Source organism: Muntiacus reevesi, chromosome X (genome assembly GCF_963930625.1).
Source record: "Muntiacus reevesi chromosome X, mMunRee1.1, whole genome shotgun sequence".
Classification (NCBI taxonomy): domain Eukaryota; kingdom Metazoa; phylum Chordata; class Mammalia; order Artiodactyla; family Cervidae; genus Muntiacus; species Muntiacus reevesi.
The window spans coordinates 45,404,560-45,418,599 of NC_089271.1; the positions used below are offsets into that span (position 1 = coordinate 45,404,560).

General features: G+C 43.5%; 2 protein-coding genes across 10 annotated transcripts in view; both read right to left on the reverse strand.

Moving 5' to 3' along the window:
- The window catches only part of ARHGEF9 (Cdc42 guanine nucleotide exchange factor 9), a 450,802-nt gene that overhangs the window by 226,428 nt on the left and 210,334 nt on the right, over window positions 1–14,040 (reverse strand). Inside the window, exon 1 of one of the 9 annotated variants that reach the window (XM_065915660.1) lies at window positions 10,916–11,036. The exons of 6 other annotated variants lie outside the window; for them this stretch is intronic. Coding sequence is in view for 2 of the 3 variants with exons in the window: in XM_065915663.1 (XP_065771735.1) it covers window positions 10,905–10,913 (9 nt within the window). In the remaining variant the exon portion in view is untranslated. Of the gene's footprint in view, window positions 1–10,904; window positions 11,037–14,040 lie in introns of those variants that run through there. 2 more of the 9 variants (XM_065915663.1, XM_065915658.1) reach the window with 2 other exon arrangements.
- Window positions 11,089–11,719, reverse strand: LOC136153642 (uncharacterized). Its single transcript, XM_065915664.1, has one exon. The coding sequence runs from the start codon at window positions 11,271–11,273 to the stop codon at window positions 11,094–11,096; it is 180 nt and encodes a 59-aa protein (XP_065771736.1). The 5' UTR covers window positions 11,274–11,719; the 3' UTR covers window positions 11,089–11,093.

The following is a 14,040-nucleotide window of genomic DNA, read 5'->3' on the forward strand; positions in this document are numbered from 1 at the left end:
AGATGCAATGCTCTTAAGAGCACACCACTGCTTTTAACAGGAAACACTAATAGTTTCAATTTACTTAGCCTTAAAATGGGGAGAATAATCCAAGCCTTGCTCACCTCACAGGATTGTGAGAAAAGAAAAACATGGCAGGAACAGATGACTATAGAGGACTATACAATAGTCCTTATCTTCTTGCCCTGTTCCCGAGGTAATGAGAATTTTCCAAGGTAATACAGATAAAGGTAAAAAGTGCAGACTTGTCCTAATTAGGTCATTTGTACAGAGTTTGTGAACTCTAAACACAGCTCTTAATCATATCATGAAACCCAGTAATGCCCATCACAAATTCTGGTCAAGGACCTGGGAGCAAAGAATTGGTTTTTAAAAGCCAAGTGCCTAGGTGATTCTGGCTTGATGGATTTAAGAAGGCACTAAATAAAACTACAATTAACTTTGGCTTTCTTCCAAGCTCCTCTTTTATCTTTGCAGGAGATAGGGAGACAGAAAGCTAGTCTGGTATTCATAGTACCATGTGTGGCCAGGTGGCAGGGTGGGTGGAGATGGGTGTAAATAAAAGAAAGCTTCTTATAAGAAAAAAAAAAATTCCAGCTCCCCACCAATGACCCAAGACATGGGCCAGGACATAGGGATTCTATCCTTCCAAGGGAGGAAAATAAAAGAGGCCTCCATGTTGTAACAGAGAGAAATGAGGCACAAAGACAATGGAATTTGTTAAAGGTCACCCAGCAACTAAGTTCATATTTATAGCCCCTCTTTATATTCATGTGTAAGTCTTTAACAAATCCTTTACAGAGAGGATTGTTAAAGGTAGAGGCCTACCAAGTGTCAGGCCCTTCCAGTACAGCAGTCACCCAGGGATTTTAGCCTCAGAAAGTTCTCAGGGATTATCAGCCCCATTTAATAGAAAAGAAAACCAACTCAGAGAGGCTAAGTAACTCGCCCAAGGTCACAGAGCTAAAAAACGACAAAGAATTAGTTCAGTGATCTTCTGCTTTCTATCACACCATACAAATTTCCTTTACAATTCCTGAAAGACAAGAGCAGCTTGCAAGTCCCATGGATCCAGGAACTCACATTCCTGCAAGCTCTAGCTCCAGTACTGCTTCAAACATACTGTGTGTTTCCTTGTGTGAGTCCTTTCTTATTTTGAGCCTAGTTCCCCAGCTTCCAAAATGAGGAAATTGGGACTCAAGACAGCTGTAACACTCCCTTTCTAGAAGATAGAGCTGTCCAGAATGATTTAAATGGCACTATAACTTCCAAAGCTTGAACCCAGATCAGGCACTCTATGACAATACATCCTTGAGTCTCATTTTTCTCATCTGCAAAATGCAGGTAGTCCCTGTTTTACTTACTTCATAGGGCCACGATCAAGCGAGACAATGTGCAAAACCCACTGAAAAGTCTAAGACAATGTTCAAGAGAGTCAAGAATCAAGCAAGCATCCACTAGCCCCAGTGGCTTTTCTCTAAATCTGAGTAGAGAAAGTGTCAATACACTTTCTATCCAATAAATTTTTCCGAGCCCTCCTATGCAGTTCAATCTAGATTTTCAAAACAAGTGCCTCAGCTGGCCGCAAAGTCCAAAGGAAATAAGTAAATCTCTCCACTGCCTATTAAGCCCTAAACACAAAGCAGTCTCATCATTATGCCTGTTCTGAGCATTCACCACCATGTCAGCTCTATCAAAGCTTCTCCTAGGGATTCCTGGCTCTACCATGCCTCTTTCCAAATGTCAAAGCACCCACTGCCCAGCCCCACTGCCAACCAGCAGGGTTCACAGAGAGGAGGATGGAAGAGAGTGGGCAGAGAGGAGAGGCTGTGGGAAGTACAGCTAAAAGTAGATGCTGCCTTTAGGCACCACACTCTGAGGGGGTGTGGGTGGGCTCTTAGCACATCCTTCCTGCAGCCTGCTGGGCAGGGAGGTGCATCCTTCCCCTCCTCTAATGAAGGCAGGCAAACAGAGGTCAGAGCTGCCAGAACCATTCCCAGATCTGGCTATGGATGCACAATGCTAGATGCCTCTGGACCCTGAGGGTGGATGGCTGAGCAGCACAGTGTTGCACCCAGGGAGCCCTGCCTCAGAAGAACTGATGTAGTCTGCAAAAGATTCTCTGCTCCCCTACCCACATCTACTGCCTGGCACCCTAAGGGCTCTGACAGGCCTTTTCCCCTTTAGGAGGTTACATAATACTTTTGTTCTCCCAGCCTCTCCCTAAGAGCTCCCTCCAACCAAACCTGAGAGAGCATCCAAGTCTCTGATACAGCCAACAGAGCACAGAGCCAGAACTCTATAGCAGAGGTAGGTTATAGGGGGCAAGGGGCTGATCTGATGACTCAGGATACCAGACCCAACACTGCAACCTTGAATAAATCCCTTTCTCCCTCAGTGCCTTAATTCTTTCACTTGTAAAACAGGACGGGAGAGGCATGCAGATTTCCAAAATACTTTAATTGCTGCCCCCATGTGATTCTCTATGTGAATCCTGGCCACGTAAATGAAAGGCATATACTATCACCACCACCCACCCACCCTGGCCTCCTCCATCCAAGGTTGCCTTATCTTCCAAGCAATTTGGTTGTGCTGGGCAACCATCCCTGCTCTTCTAATTCCAATTCCCCTAATGAATAAGGTCTGCACTAGCAAGTCTGGAACTCTAGATTCTCTCCTCCACTCAACCAGACAAGTTCTGCTTTTTCATGCCATGTTTTATAGAGAAGTTTTTGGCTAAAATTTCATTTGAGAACACAATTCTCCTACTAAATCTACTTCTCATTTTAGTCACATGGAAACAAGAGGCCTAGTGGAGAAGGGCTTTGGTCAAGTTCTGGCAGCAAGGTAGGTACAGAGCCACAGCTTGATTTTAGGAGGCCCAAGGCCATTTCTAGAATTTTTTCTCCTACTAAAGATCTGCCTTCCATATGCTGTCTCTCCATGCATTCACAATTGCTCCTCTTCTCTACTACCAACTCTCAATCTTGATGCTCAAAGCCCAAATGCCCAATTCTTGTCAGGGGCCTGAAACTAGCACAGAAGAGTGATAAAAGCAAGAAGGAATTGACCTTGGACACATCCCTCCCTTAACCTTTCTGTTTCCTCTAGGTTATCCCTTTGTTCCTTTCTTCAAAGTTTTCTCTTGAATTTTGCTGTATGTCAGTAACAACTTTTAAATTCTCAGAGTCATGACCACATTCTGACCTCAGAGTTCAGTATGCAGGCTACACTGGAAGAACTGAAAAGATCTGCTATCAAGAGACCTGGGTTCTAGGCTAGGAATGATCACTTTCTGAATATATGACCTCGAGTAAGACGCTTAACCTTCCAGTGCCTCAGTTTCCTCAACTACTTCAAGATTTAAGGGAACAGCCAATGAACTAAGTACAAAACTGTATTCATTTAAATTCATATTAGCACTAGTAGTAGTATTAACTAAATGAATGACTACTTAAAATATTGTAGGAAAGGGGTTCTGAGGTGTCAAAACAGCCAGCTGCTTGCCTCCTAGGCTTTCCCAGACCTATAAGGCTGGCATTTTATCTATAAGAGGCAAGTTTCAATTATCCATGCAACATGTCTCTTGAACAAATACTAAATCCCAAACTAACATCCCCCCTGCCACTCAGTTCACAGTAGATTTCACTTCCCTGTGGGCAACCAGTGTGTGCTCAATGAATATAACCCTATAGTTCAGTTATTCTAGAAGAGACCTAAGCTAAATATAATTTAGAAGTCAAGTCTACTACCTCCAAAATAACCCTGTGCATCCCAAACCTGCTAAAAGAGATCTTTGGATCACCTACTAGTTTTGAATAATAATATTCTTAATCATTTTGATCATTAGTATTAATCACAAAGTAAACATAGATCATTAAACCTGGAAGAAATCTTTGAAGCTATCTAATCCACCTGATCTTACTTTGCAGATGAGGAGACCAAATTTCAGAGGGGAGAGGTAATTTGACCAAGGTTACCCAGCAAATGAACAGAATCATCTCCACCATTATAGAAAATGCATAGGGACTTTTTTTCCTGAAAGGTTCAAACTATCTCACAGCTGATAATTTAAAATCCAAATAGACCCTCAGACTACTCACTCTCTAGGGTTGAATCCTCCTTTTTGGTGTGGGCACAAGCCCCTAGGATTCATCAAGGCCCCCACAATCCTAGAATAAAATTTCACCATCTGTGAAGCCTGCCTATTCATGCGTGCAACAAGCCAGATTCAGGCTGAGCTGACATTTCCTTTGAACAGAGCAGTCATTCTCATCCCTGGCTGAACATTCTTGTCACCTCAGGGAGCTTTTAAAAAAATATTGATGCCAGGCCTCACCATGACCAACTCAATAAGATCTCCCCCAGAGATCTTAGGAATTGTTGTAAGTCTTGTTAACTCCCCAGGTGATTCCAATGTGCACCTAGGGCTGAGAACCACTGAGTTAATGGAAACAATTCAGTCAACCAAAAGAAATACACATACAGAGTTACGTGAACTGTTTGAAAACCAAATATATTATTTTAAAGCTAAATCTATGATGCCTTGCTTTTCCAAAGAGGGGAAAAGAAAGTGGTACCCAAAATCTACAGTTGTGGCACTGACCCTCAGGCAAATTCTGGACTCGATTAGGTAACATATGGTTTGTGGGTATCCAAAGAAAACAGGGAACCCCAAAGCCTGCAACAGGATTTACTAGGGGTAAGATACCAAATGACTCATACTTTTTCTCATGGGGTCATTGGCTTGGTAGATGATTGTTATGAAACTTGCATACAAACTGATGTCCACAAAGCATACAACAAATCCATCATGCTACATTATCCTCATCAACAGGCTGATAGGATAGATGATGGTAGCACCCAGTGGATTCTGCACTATCTGACCAGATAGTCAGATCTTTGTGTACACACAAAAGTTATCTGGCTCCAATTCCAAAAGGCAGCTTTGATGAGTTGCCAGAGTAGCTAGCATTAATCACATTATATTCAACACTTCTTTGAATCAACAGCTTGGATGGTACTTATTCAGTTTTTAAATGATGCAATGCTAGAAGAGACTGCTAATCTGTTTCATGGCAAGCAAAAAGACAAAAAAAGAAAAACCCCAAAAGCTAGGATACACCAACTAAAGAAAATAAAAGTTCAACTCATGCATGCTAGAAGGAAGTGCTAAGTTTTGGCACAATGAAGCAAAATTTTTAAAAGCCATAAAAAGCTAGAGTAATCAATCAACCAAACAAAATTTAGTGCTTGGTTCAAAAACATCTGAAGTTAGGTTCAAAAGGCTAGTTTCACAAGAGCATAGACGACTGGATGAGGCAGCAAAGCCATTGAGAAGGCTTTTAACTCTCTCTGCATGTTTGAATCACCTTGGAATACATATTTCTTCTTTAAAAATAAAAAGTTGCCTGGAACCTATCATGTGACAATTCAATCAGAATCAGAGTGGAAACTTGGCACAGGTATTTAAAAACTCTCCAAGTGATCTGTATGTTCACTGGGGACTGAGGACCAGTAGAAGATTGCAAAATTAGGTATTTCATAGACAAAGTCCTTTTTTTACTTGATCCTGATCAGATGGCACATGGTATATAGTATGATCAGTTCTGGGCAGCATATATATATATATATATATATATATATATATATATATATAGTGTTTTAGGCTTCACCAATTCACACTGCCTTTCTCCTTGAAGATCCCAAATAGTGAGTTTTCATGAGACTAAAGGGAACTCTTTGATATGCAAGATTAAAAACCAACATTTTATTGAATAAAGAATTCTGTCCAAAATTGCTATATAAATTAAAGGTATGAAAAAGAACTAAAAATGAAAGCAAGTAACTGAGGAAGCTAGTATGATTTCAGGGATGACTCATATTCCTTCCCCTCCACCTGACTCCATTGAGCTGCACACTAACTGGGAATGATCAAATCTGACTCTTTTGCCCCTGTCCATTTGAAAGGCAGACCCACTACCATCCCATAAATCTGACTTTTAACTCTTGCATTGGTAAAACCAGGAATAACAATCCTTCTTATCTACTTGGCAAGGTTGATGTGATGCTCTAAATTGGGAAAGATACAGAATTGCTCTGTATAGGCCCATGCACTGACAAGGGATTATTAGTATTGTCATTACTGGACTATTTCCCCAGTCTTCTCTCCCCACTAGACCCTTCCCCCATCTAGTTTTTCCACTCAGTACTTTGGTGCCAAGGCAAAGCTCAATACCAAATACTCTTGAGAGCTGTACCTACTTAATGACAGGAGACACTCTGGGTAGACATCAGAAGAGCTAAGCTTTGATCAAGGATTCCTGGAAAGCTAGAGACTCAGCTGGCCTAAACAAGTTGCAGAGCTAGAAATAAGGGCTAGAGGGTCTAAGATTCCCTACTGCCACCCCACTTTTTGGGGCAAGGCCAATGGGACTGAATCCAGATGCTTTTGGGGAGGCCTTCTGAGGAGGCAGTTATATTTGGAGAATAGCTCAGTTTCCAATCATTTCTGTATACAGAGCAAGTACTCCACAGGCCAAGGAGAGCAGAGGCCAAGATGGCAAAGAGAGGCTAGAAGGAGGACATGCTTTGGCAGCATCTCTGCAAATGCTGAAGAGTACCCTCTGATCATAGCCAAGCACTCCCAGTCTAGACCTCACCAGAGTGCAGAAGAGCACCTCACCCTCAGGTTCAATCAGATCCTTCAGGTCTCTAGCAACTTAATTTCTCTCTCTCTCTCTCTCTCTCTCTCTCTCTCTCTCTCTCACTCTCACAGACACACACACACACACACACACACACACACACACACACACACACACACGGATGAGAAAGTCTGAATCAGGGCCCAAACCCTGTTCACCAAACTAACAATCAAACTGGCCTCTCTAATTCACCCAGCTATCTCAGTTGGAAACTATTCAGAGACCAACAACATAGAAACAAACAAAAAACCAATTTCACACTGCAGCTAGGTTGGGAAAGTTTCCCTAGCCACACACAAAATTGGAGTACACTGCACAGGCAGATGTTACATGTTCTGACAGATAGAAGCTAGTCTCAGTGGGGAGGGGGGAAACATTGCTAAGTTTGTTCCCACATGCTATCCCTTCGGGCTTCCCAAGTGGCTCAGGTAGCAAAGAATACGCCTGCAATGCAGGAGACTTGAGTTTGATCCCTGGGTCTGAAAGATCCCCTGAAGGAGGGCACAGCAACCCACTCCAGCATTCTTGCTTTGAGGAATCTCATGGATGAGGGAACCTGGAGGGCTATGGTCCATAGGGTCGTAAAGAGTCGGACAACCACTGAAGCAACCAGCATGCATGCATGCTATTCTTTTACCTCCTCCCTGCATCAGTCAAAAATCATGGTGTGCAAAAACATTTTTCAGGGCCTTCAGATCTCCTTGCACTAAAGCTAGACTGTGAAATGGCTCACTTAAGGAGAAGGCAGTGACTAGAGAGGGATTTGAACCCAAGAGCCTTCAAATAAATAATCCCATGACTGGGATGCAGCTAGGCTCTGTATGCCTTCCCTGGATATGTTTTCTAGGTATTTGTGGGCAACGAGGATTTTGTTCTTTGTTTATCCTCTCCCCAAAAGCATCTTTCCAAGTCCTGCCTTGCCAGCTCCCGCCTTTCTCCAAAAGTGCTTGTGCCTGGACCTTTAAAGTGCCCTAGACCTCAGCTGGAGCTACGTGATGCAGGAGTTGCTTGGATACTGGTCAAGGACATTTTCTTGAATCCTCTAGTGGGGAGCTTGTAGCAAAAAGTATCCTCTACAAAGGAGTTAGACAGAAGGAAAGGGAACAAGGAGCTCTGTCAGGAAAAGTTGGGACAAATCAGAGAGAAAAAGCCCTCTTCTCTTCCTTCTTATCCCTTACAGCAGGGATGATGGGGGAGAGAGAGGAGGCCGTTATCAGGGGAGAGAGGAAAAGCTTAGAAGGGGGAAGATGAAGAGAAGAGGCAGGAAAGCGGGGAAAAGTCAAAATGCAGAGGGTTCCACTCCTCTCAGCTGCATTTTCATTTTCTCCCACTCTTTTCTCTTTTTGCATACTCTCACAATCTTGAAGAAGAAATGCCAAACCTTTAGGATCCACACAAGTAAAAAGTCACCCTGTTCACTACTCCCTAAACTCCCTTTTAGCTGCTCTAGGGTAGCCTGCCATCTGGCTAGCAACATTCCCTTATGTGCCTAAAGATAAGTTAATTTAAAAAATGTTTACTCATTTCACAAACTAAATTACTGATGAAAGAGCTCTTTCAAGCTACCCCTTTAGTCTGAGGCTATGTAGGGTAGGGGAAAACCGATAGAGGGGACACTCATCCACCTTACCACCAATCAAATCCTTATAGGCCTTAGCACAAGAAGGCCTTTCAGAACTGGGGAACTCAATTCATGTCCTGCTGTTTTTCTTCATTCCTAGCACATTCAACCCCATCCAGATTCAGGAGTCTGTATCCGACACAAACACAGAGTAGATGTGCATACACACCCACATACATATTGTCACACATCCTACACACATACATTTACAAAGGCCTTCTGCCAAGGGTCTGTCAGGCATCCAAAGGTGAAGGCTGTGGCATTTCATGACACATATTTTGTCATAAACCTGGTTCAAAGACAAGCCTTGGAGAATCCTTATCCCCTTGAAGGAAATATCAAAAAGCATTCTTTTGTTGTAGTCCAGTTTTCTTCCCACATAACTAGGTAAAAGAATCTCTTAGGTAAAACAAGTTTCTCCAGATACCAGCAACCAGATATTTCCTCCTTCCCCAATCCCATCACCACTTGATGAACATTTATTTATTAACATGTCATTTGCCTTTTCAGTTATGTTCCCAGTTCATTAGCCTCTGATTTCAAGTGCCCAAGACACCCAAAATCACAGAATTCAAAAACATAGTCCAACCATCCCCAAACGCCATGCTATAGAGAATCCCAAAATTGCTCAATGTCAAGCAGTCGCTGAACAGAGAAGACCCAGGTCTGTAGCTGCCTGGCCTACAGTCTTTCTTTCATCACTCTCCAACATTTTCTCAAAACAAAGTGTCCAACTAAAATATCAGGTTACTTTACACAATACTGTTGTAGCAAACGCAGGAAGGGAGAGCAAATGGGACTCACTAGATTCTCTTTGCAAAAAAATCAAGTTTTTAGTTCAACCTAGGGGCTCCCACAAAGGGACTAAAGAGTAAATAATAAGAATCATTGCCAGCAAACTTCCCAGATCATGCTTACAACATGGTGCCAACCAAATTAAAAAATCAGTTTCTCACCCACACAGAACCATCGAGAGCACACCTTGTGACTCAAAACCTCTTCTAATGCCATAAAATTATACTCTTTGGGCCCCAAGTTCTGGACAATTTCAAGAGCCCCCTTCACAGCCCCTCTCCCTTCAAAATCTTTTCCAAACAGTCCGAACAATAGTAAATGGTACTTGAGAGCACACTGCCAGCAGATTTGCACATCACTCATGAACAGTCACCCACATGGGTGCAGGGGGAACATATGTGTGGATGTTTCATGTGCCCTGATTCATTGCTATATGAGACAGAAATGGCAATCTTTCAAGTCAGGTAAGCAACAGAATGAAGACCTGCCAACATCAGCAGGTGGGGGGGGGGGGCACGTTATATTATGCACACTGGCATCAGAGAAAATTTTTTACTGGCTTTGACAAAAGCTTTCTTAGGGTAAAGAGAAATTTAAAAATAATAACAATAGCAAAAATAACAGCAATCACCACCACTACCACCTGATACAGACATGCAAATAAATGTCAAATTGGAATGTTGCTTCTACCTCATGTTTTCCAGAGCTTTCATACCTTTCCATCCAGTCATTTGCGGCGGGTGGGGGGGGGGTGCTCAAAACTCTCAGTTTAGCACGATACATAATTTCATTTTGAAATGGAAACCTTCCAAATAGAGAGACCTCTGATTTTAAAGAACAAGGAAGCAAACAAAACCACCATTTTCTCATTAGCACTAGCAAGTTCTATTTAAAATGTAGTTCAAGAGCATCACTGCAAATGAGATTACCCCAAAGAGGCATACCTAAATACATTATTCCCAAGGTTGGTAGAAAGCTAGCTTTAGTTGTTTTTGGAGGCCATAGAGACAAAATCCCCAAACTCAAATTCACAGGTACAATTTTTGGGAAAAAGAACCCAAACAGTTACTGTCAACGTCTTCTCTTGCTAATTCATAAAAATCAAAGAACACTTTTATGTCACATACCATGATTCCAAAGAAATTGACATTTAATGATTTTTTAAGAAATGTTTTAAACGTGGCTTCTTTCCAAATTGGAAACTGTAAACGCTGGACAGCAAATTAAGATTCAGAGGACACAGTCACCAACTGCCAGCACAACGCACCCCACCGCATCACTTCCCATAATCTCGCTTCTCATTAAGAGATTGAAGGAAAAAAAAAAAAGAGATTGAAGAATAATTTCCCCAAATTCATTCCTGTATCAGTTTCTTTCCTCTAAACATCTAGTGCAACACTGTTTTTCCTAAGATGCCAGAAATTCATCATGCTCTTCCCACAACCTCCCTTGCCCCAGACAAACCCAAATGCCATCTTCTGATGGCGAGAAAGAAATTCTGACTAAAATTCTCTGATGGAATTTAAAGGTCGTTTTCCAGAAAATGAATAGACAAAACACCACAATCAGCAAAGCCATTGTGTAAGGATGCAGAGCTTGCTTCATGAACGTCACATCAATGAAGAATGCACACACACACACACACACACACACACATGCACACTTAAATAGAAAGCATTTCTTTATCAACACAACAATTTTACTCGAGCAATAAGCAACTACACTCACAGGCATACTTAAAAGACAAGACATAACAAAAGATTTAGGGAGAGATAATATACCAACGTCATACATATCACAGCGAGGCCATGTTGAAGCTCAAAACGTTTTCCCCCCTGAGTAAGAAAGCGTGCTCTTTCTCTCCCTCTCTTTCCCTGTCTCTCTCTCTCTCTCTCTTTTTTTTTTCCTTGGAGGTTCTCGGGATGAAATCAAAGCGAGAATTCCAGACAGCTCAGGTGGCTGGACTCCATTCAGCGCGTTCCCAGAAAAAACATGAGTATGACATTTACAAGCAGAAGGACTACAATCACGGCAAAAACGACTACAGTTTGCACATCCAGGGTCATGGTGCAATGCAGAACACTGTAGTGTTCCAAATGAGGGGCTGGCAGATTGGGAGATGTCAGTCTCTGTTCTGTCAGACTGTCCATACAGCCACCATGCTAGAAAGGAGAGGAGGAAGTCGGGTGGTTGGGGAAGGGCTGGGTTTGGCGCCCGAGTTTGGTATGGGAGGGGGGAAGGGGGGATGGGGACAGGGGTGCTTGCTTCCCCCTTCTCAGAACTGAGCTGATCTTTCTTCCCTAGCTGAGAAATCTTAGCTTGCGCTGAAGTCTGCAGAGTCCAGCATTCTCTCTCGGGCGCCACGGAAAAAGGCAAAATCCTGGCTTTCAAAGGGAAAGGCAGGAGAAACCAGCGCGAGGTTCTCCGGCGCCTGCTCAGTCTGTCTGTCCGGGGGTGCGTCCGTCCACCTGCCTGGCTGGCTACCGGTCAGTCTCGGTCTCCTCTATTCCCTTTAATTCGCTCGCTTTTCTACGCTCGCTCTGTTCGCCGGGCTCCGGGCTGCCAGCTACTCTTTCGATCCCTGCCTCGCTGGCTCTCTTCCTCGCCTCTCCCCACCCCCCAGCCCATATTCTGCGTTTTTATTCACGGAACGACTGCCGGCGCCTGCGTGCGGTGCAGCCAAAATGCTGACAGGCCCGTCGACCAATAACAGGTGCCGCAGAGGAGCGTTTACTCGCCGGGGGGGCGGTACTTGAGCTGGCGTGCTACCAGCGACAGCCAATCGGTGAACACATGGTCCCCCCAGCAGGCCCGCTCCATCCAGACCAGCCGGAGCTCCAGGCTGCCAGTTCTGGCGTGGGGGTGGAGAGCTTGTTGTGGGTGGGTTGATGGAGCTGAGGAGAGAGAGAAGGGAAAGGCCTGGGAGAGAGGAAAGGAATGGACAGAACGGGCCAGAGGGGAGAGAGCATGGAAGGGAGAGAGGAGGGAATGATGAGAAGACGGTGAGAAGCAGAAGTGAAAGGAAAAATGGGAAAGAGAAAGAAGAAATGGGGGAGGGAGTATGATGAAGAAAGTGAAGCTTGGGGGAAAGGATGGAAAAAGGATGGAGAGGAGGGAAAAGGAATGGGCTGGGGTCACGGCGGGAAGGGACCCTTTGGAGCAACTTTGGAGCCTGGGCCAAGGAGGGAGCAAAGATGCTTTTTGCCACTGCCTTTTATTGGGCTTCCCTGGTGGCTCAGACAGTAAAGCGTCTGCCTGCAATGTGAGAGACCTCGGTTCGATCCCTGGGTCAGGAAGATCCCCTGGAGAAGGAAATGGCACCCCACTCCTGTACTCTTGCCTAGAAAATCCCATGGACGGAGGAGCCTGGTAGGCTACAGTCCATGGGATTGCAAAGAGTCGGACACAACTGAGCAACTTCACTTCAAGTATTTATAGGCCACTCACAATTAACTATACAAATCCAACAAATCAGTGCTGTGTACAGAACCACAAAGACACTCTACAAATTATACAAAATTCAATTATATTTGTCTTTCTCTGATATCTCTGCACTTGTAAATCAGATTTCTTTCCTACTTCTGGTTTCTTTGAACTATGACAGCTTGCACTATTCCAGCATACTGGGTACTAGGAAGAGAGGACAGTTTTGCTTTGGAAAAGGCTACACAAAACCTATAAAACTTGCAATCTGCTTGAAATCACTGCCCTGTTCTGTTTTTGTGGTCTGGTGTCTGAAATGGTGAAGCCCTGGAATAGAGACAGAAATGTTTCAGATTTACTCCTAGGCCTACTTCAAGCTTCCTATAAGACTTTTGGGCAACTCCTTTCCCTTCTATGGGACTCCATCTCCCTTCTGCCACAGGAGAACTTAGACCTGTCAGAATTCAGTGAAACTTCTGAACCCTTGTGTCAGAAAAATACATAGAGCAGGCTTCTGGGCCCTCAAAACCAAGGACTAACTTACACTGAATATCTCTAAGGGCCTTTCTTACTCTTACATAGGACTGTACACATGAACAGATAGATATTGGTGGAAAGGGGCAAGAAATTAGATTATCCAGGGATAGAACTAATTAATATCTGCTATTTCTGCTGCTGCTGCTGCTGCTAAGTCGCTTCAGTCGTGTCCAACTCTGTGTGACCCCATAGACGGTAGCCCACCAGGGTCCCCCGTTGCTGGGATTCTCCAGGCAAGAACACTGGAATGGGTTGTTATTTCCTTCTCCAATGCATGAAAGTGAAAAGTGAAAGTGAAGTCACTCAGTCCTGTCCGACTCCCAGCGACCCCATGGACTGCAGCCTACCAGGCTCCTCCGTCCATGGGATTTGCCAGGCAAGAGTACTGGAGTGGGTTGCCATTGCCTTCTCCATCTGATATTTCTACCATACTATAAACTCTAAGAGGAATGAGAAGTGCTCTCTATTCTCTAAAAATCTCTGAGTCTAGGACAGTCACCTGTTCAAACTTGGTGAGTGGAAATTCTGAGTCAATGGAGGTCATAAATAAAATGGCCCCTAGCCTTACAAGATAGAATAAAACCCAAAGAAATGCCCACTTTAAAAGTTTAACTTATCACATCACATATGAATGATTTGTGCCAAAACAAACAGCAAATATCTTGAATCAGATCAAGTTTCTGGATCTAGCTATTGATTTATATGATACACAGAGGACAGAAAAACATTTTTAACTGCAATATTGTGATACAGACTGTAAAAAACTACAGGACCAAAAATCTGGTTCTCTAGCAAGTAAATAAGGAGAAAAAAAGAGGGATCCATTCAGGAGGAACTTGTATATGTGTGCATCACCACCCATATGTGACATTTATGAGACAAATGGAAACTTGAACAGGCTGGATATTCAATAATATTAAGGAATCACTATTAATTGTTTAGCTGTGGTAATGATAT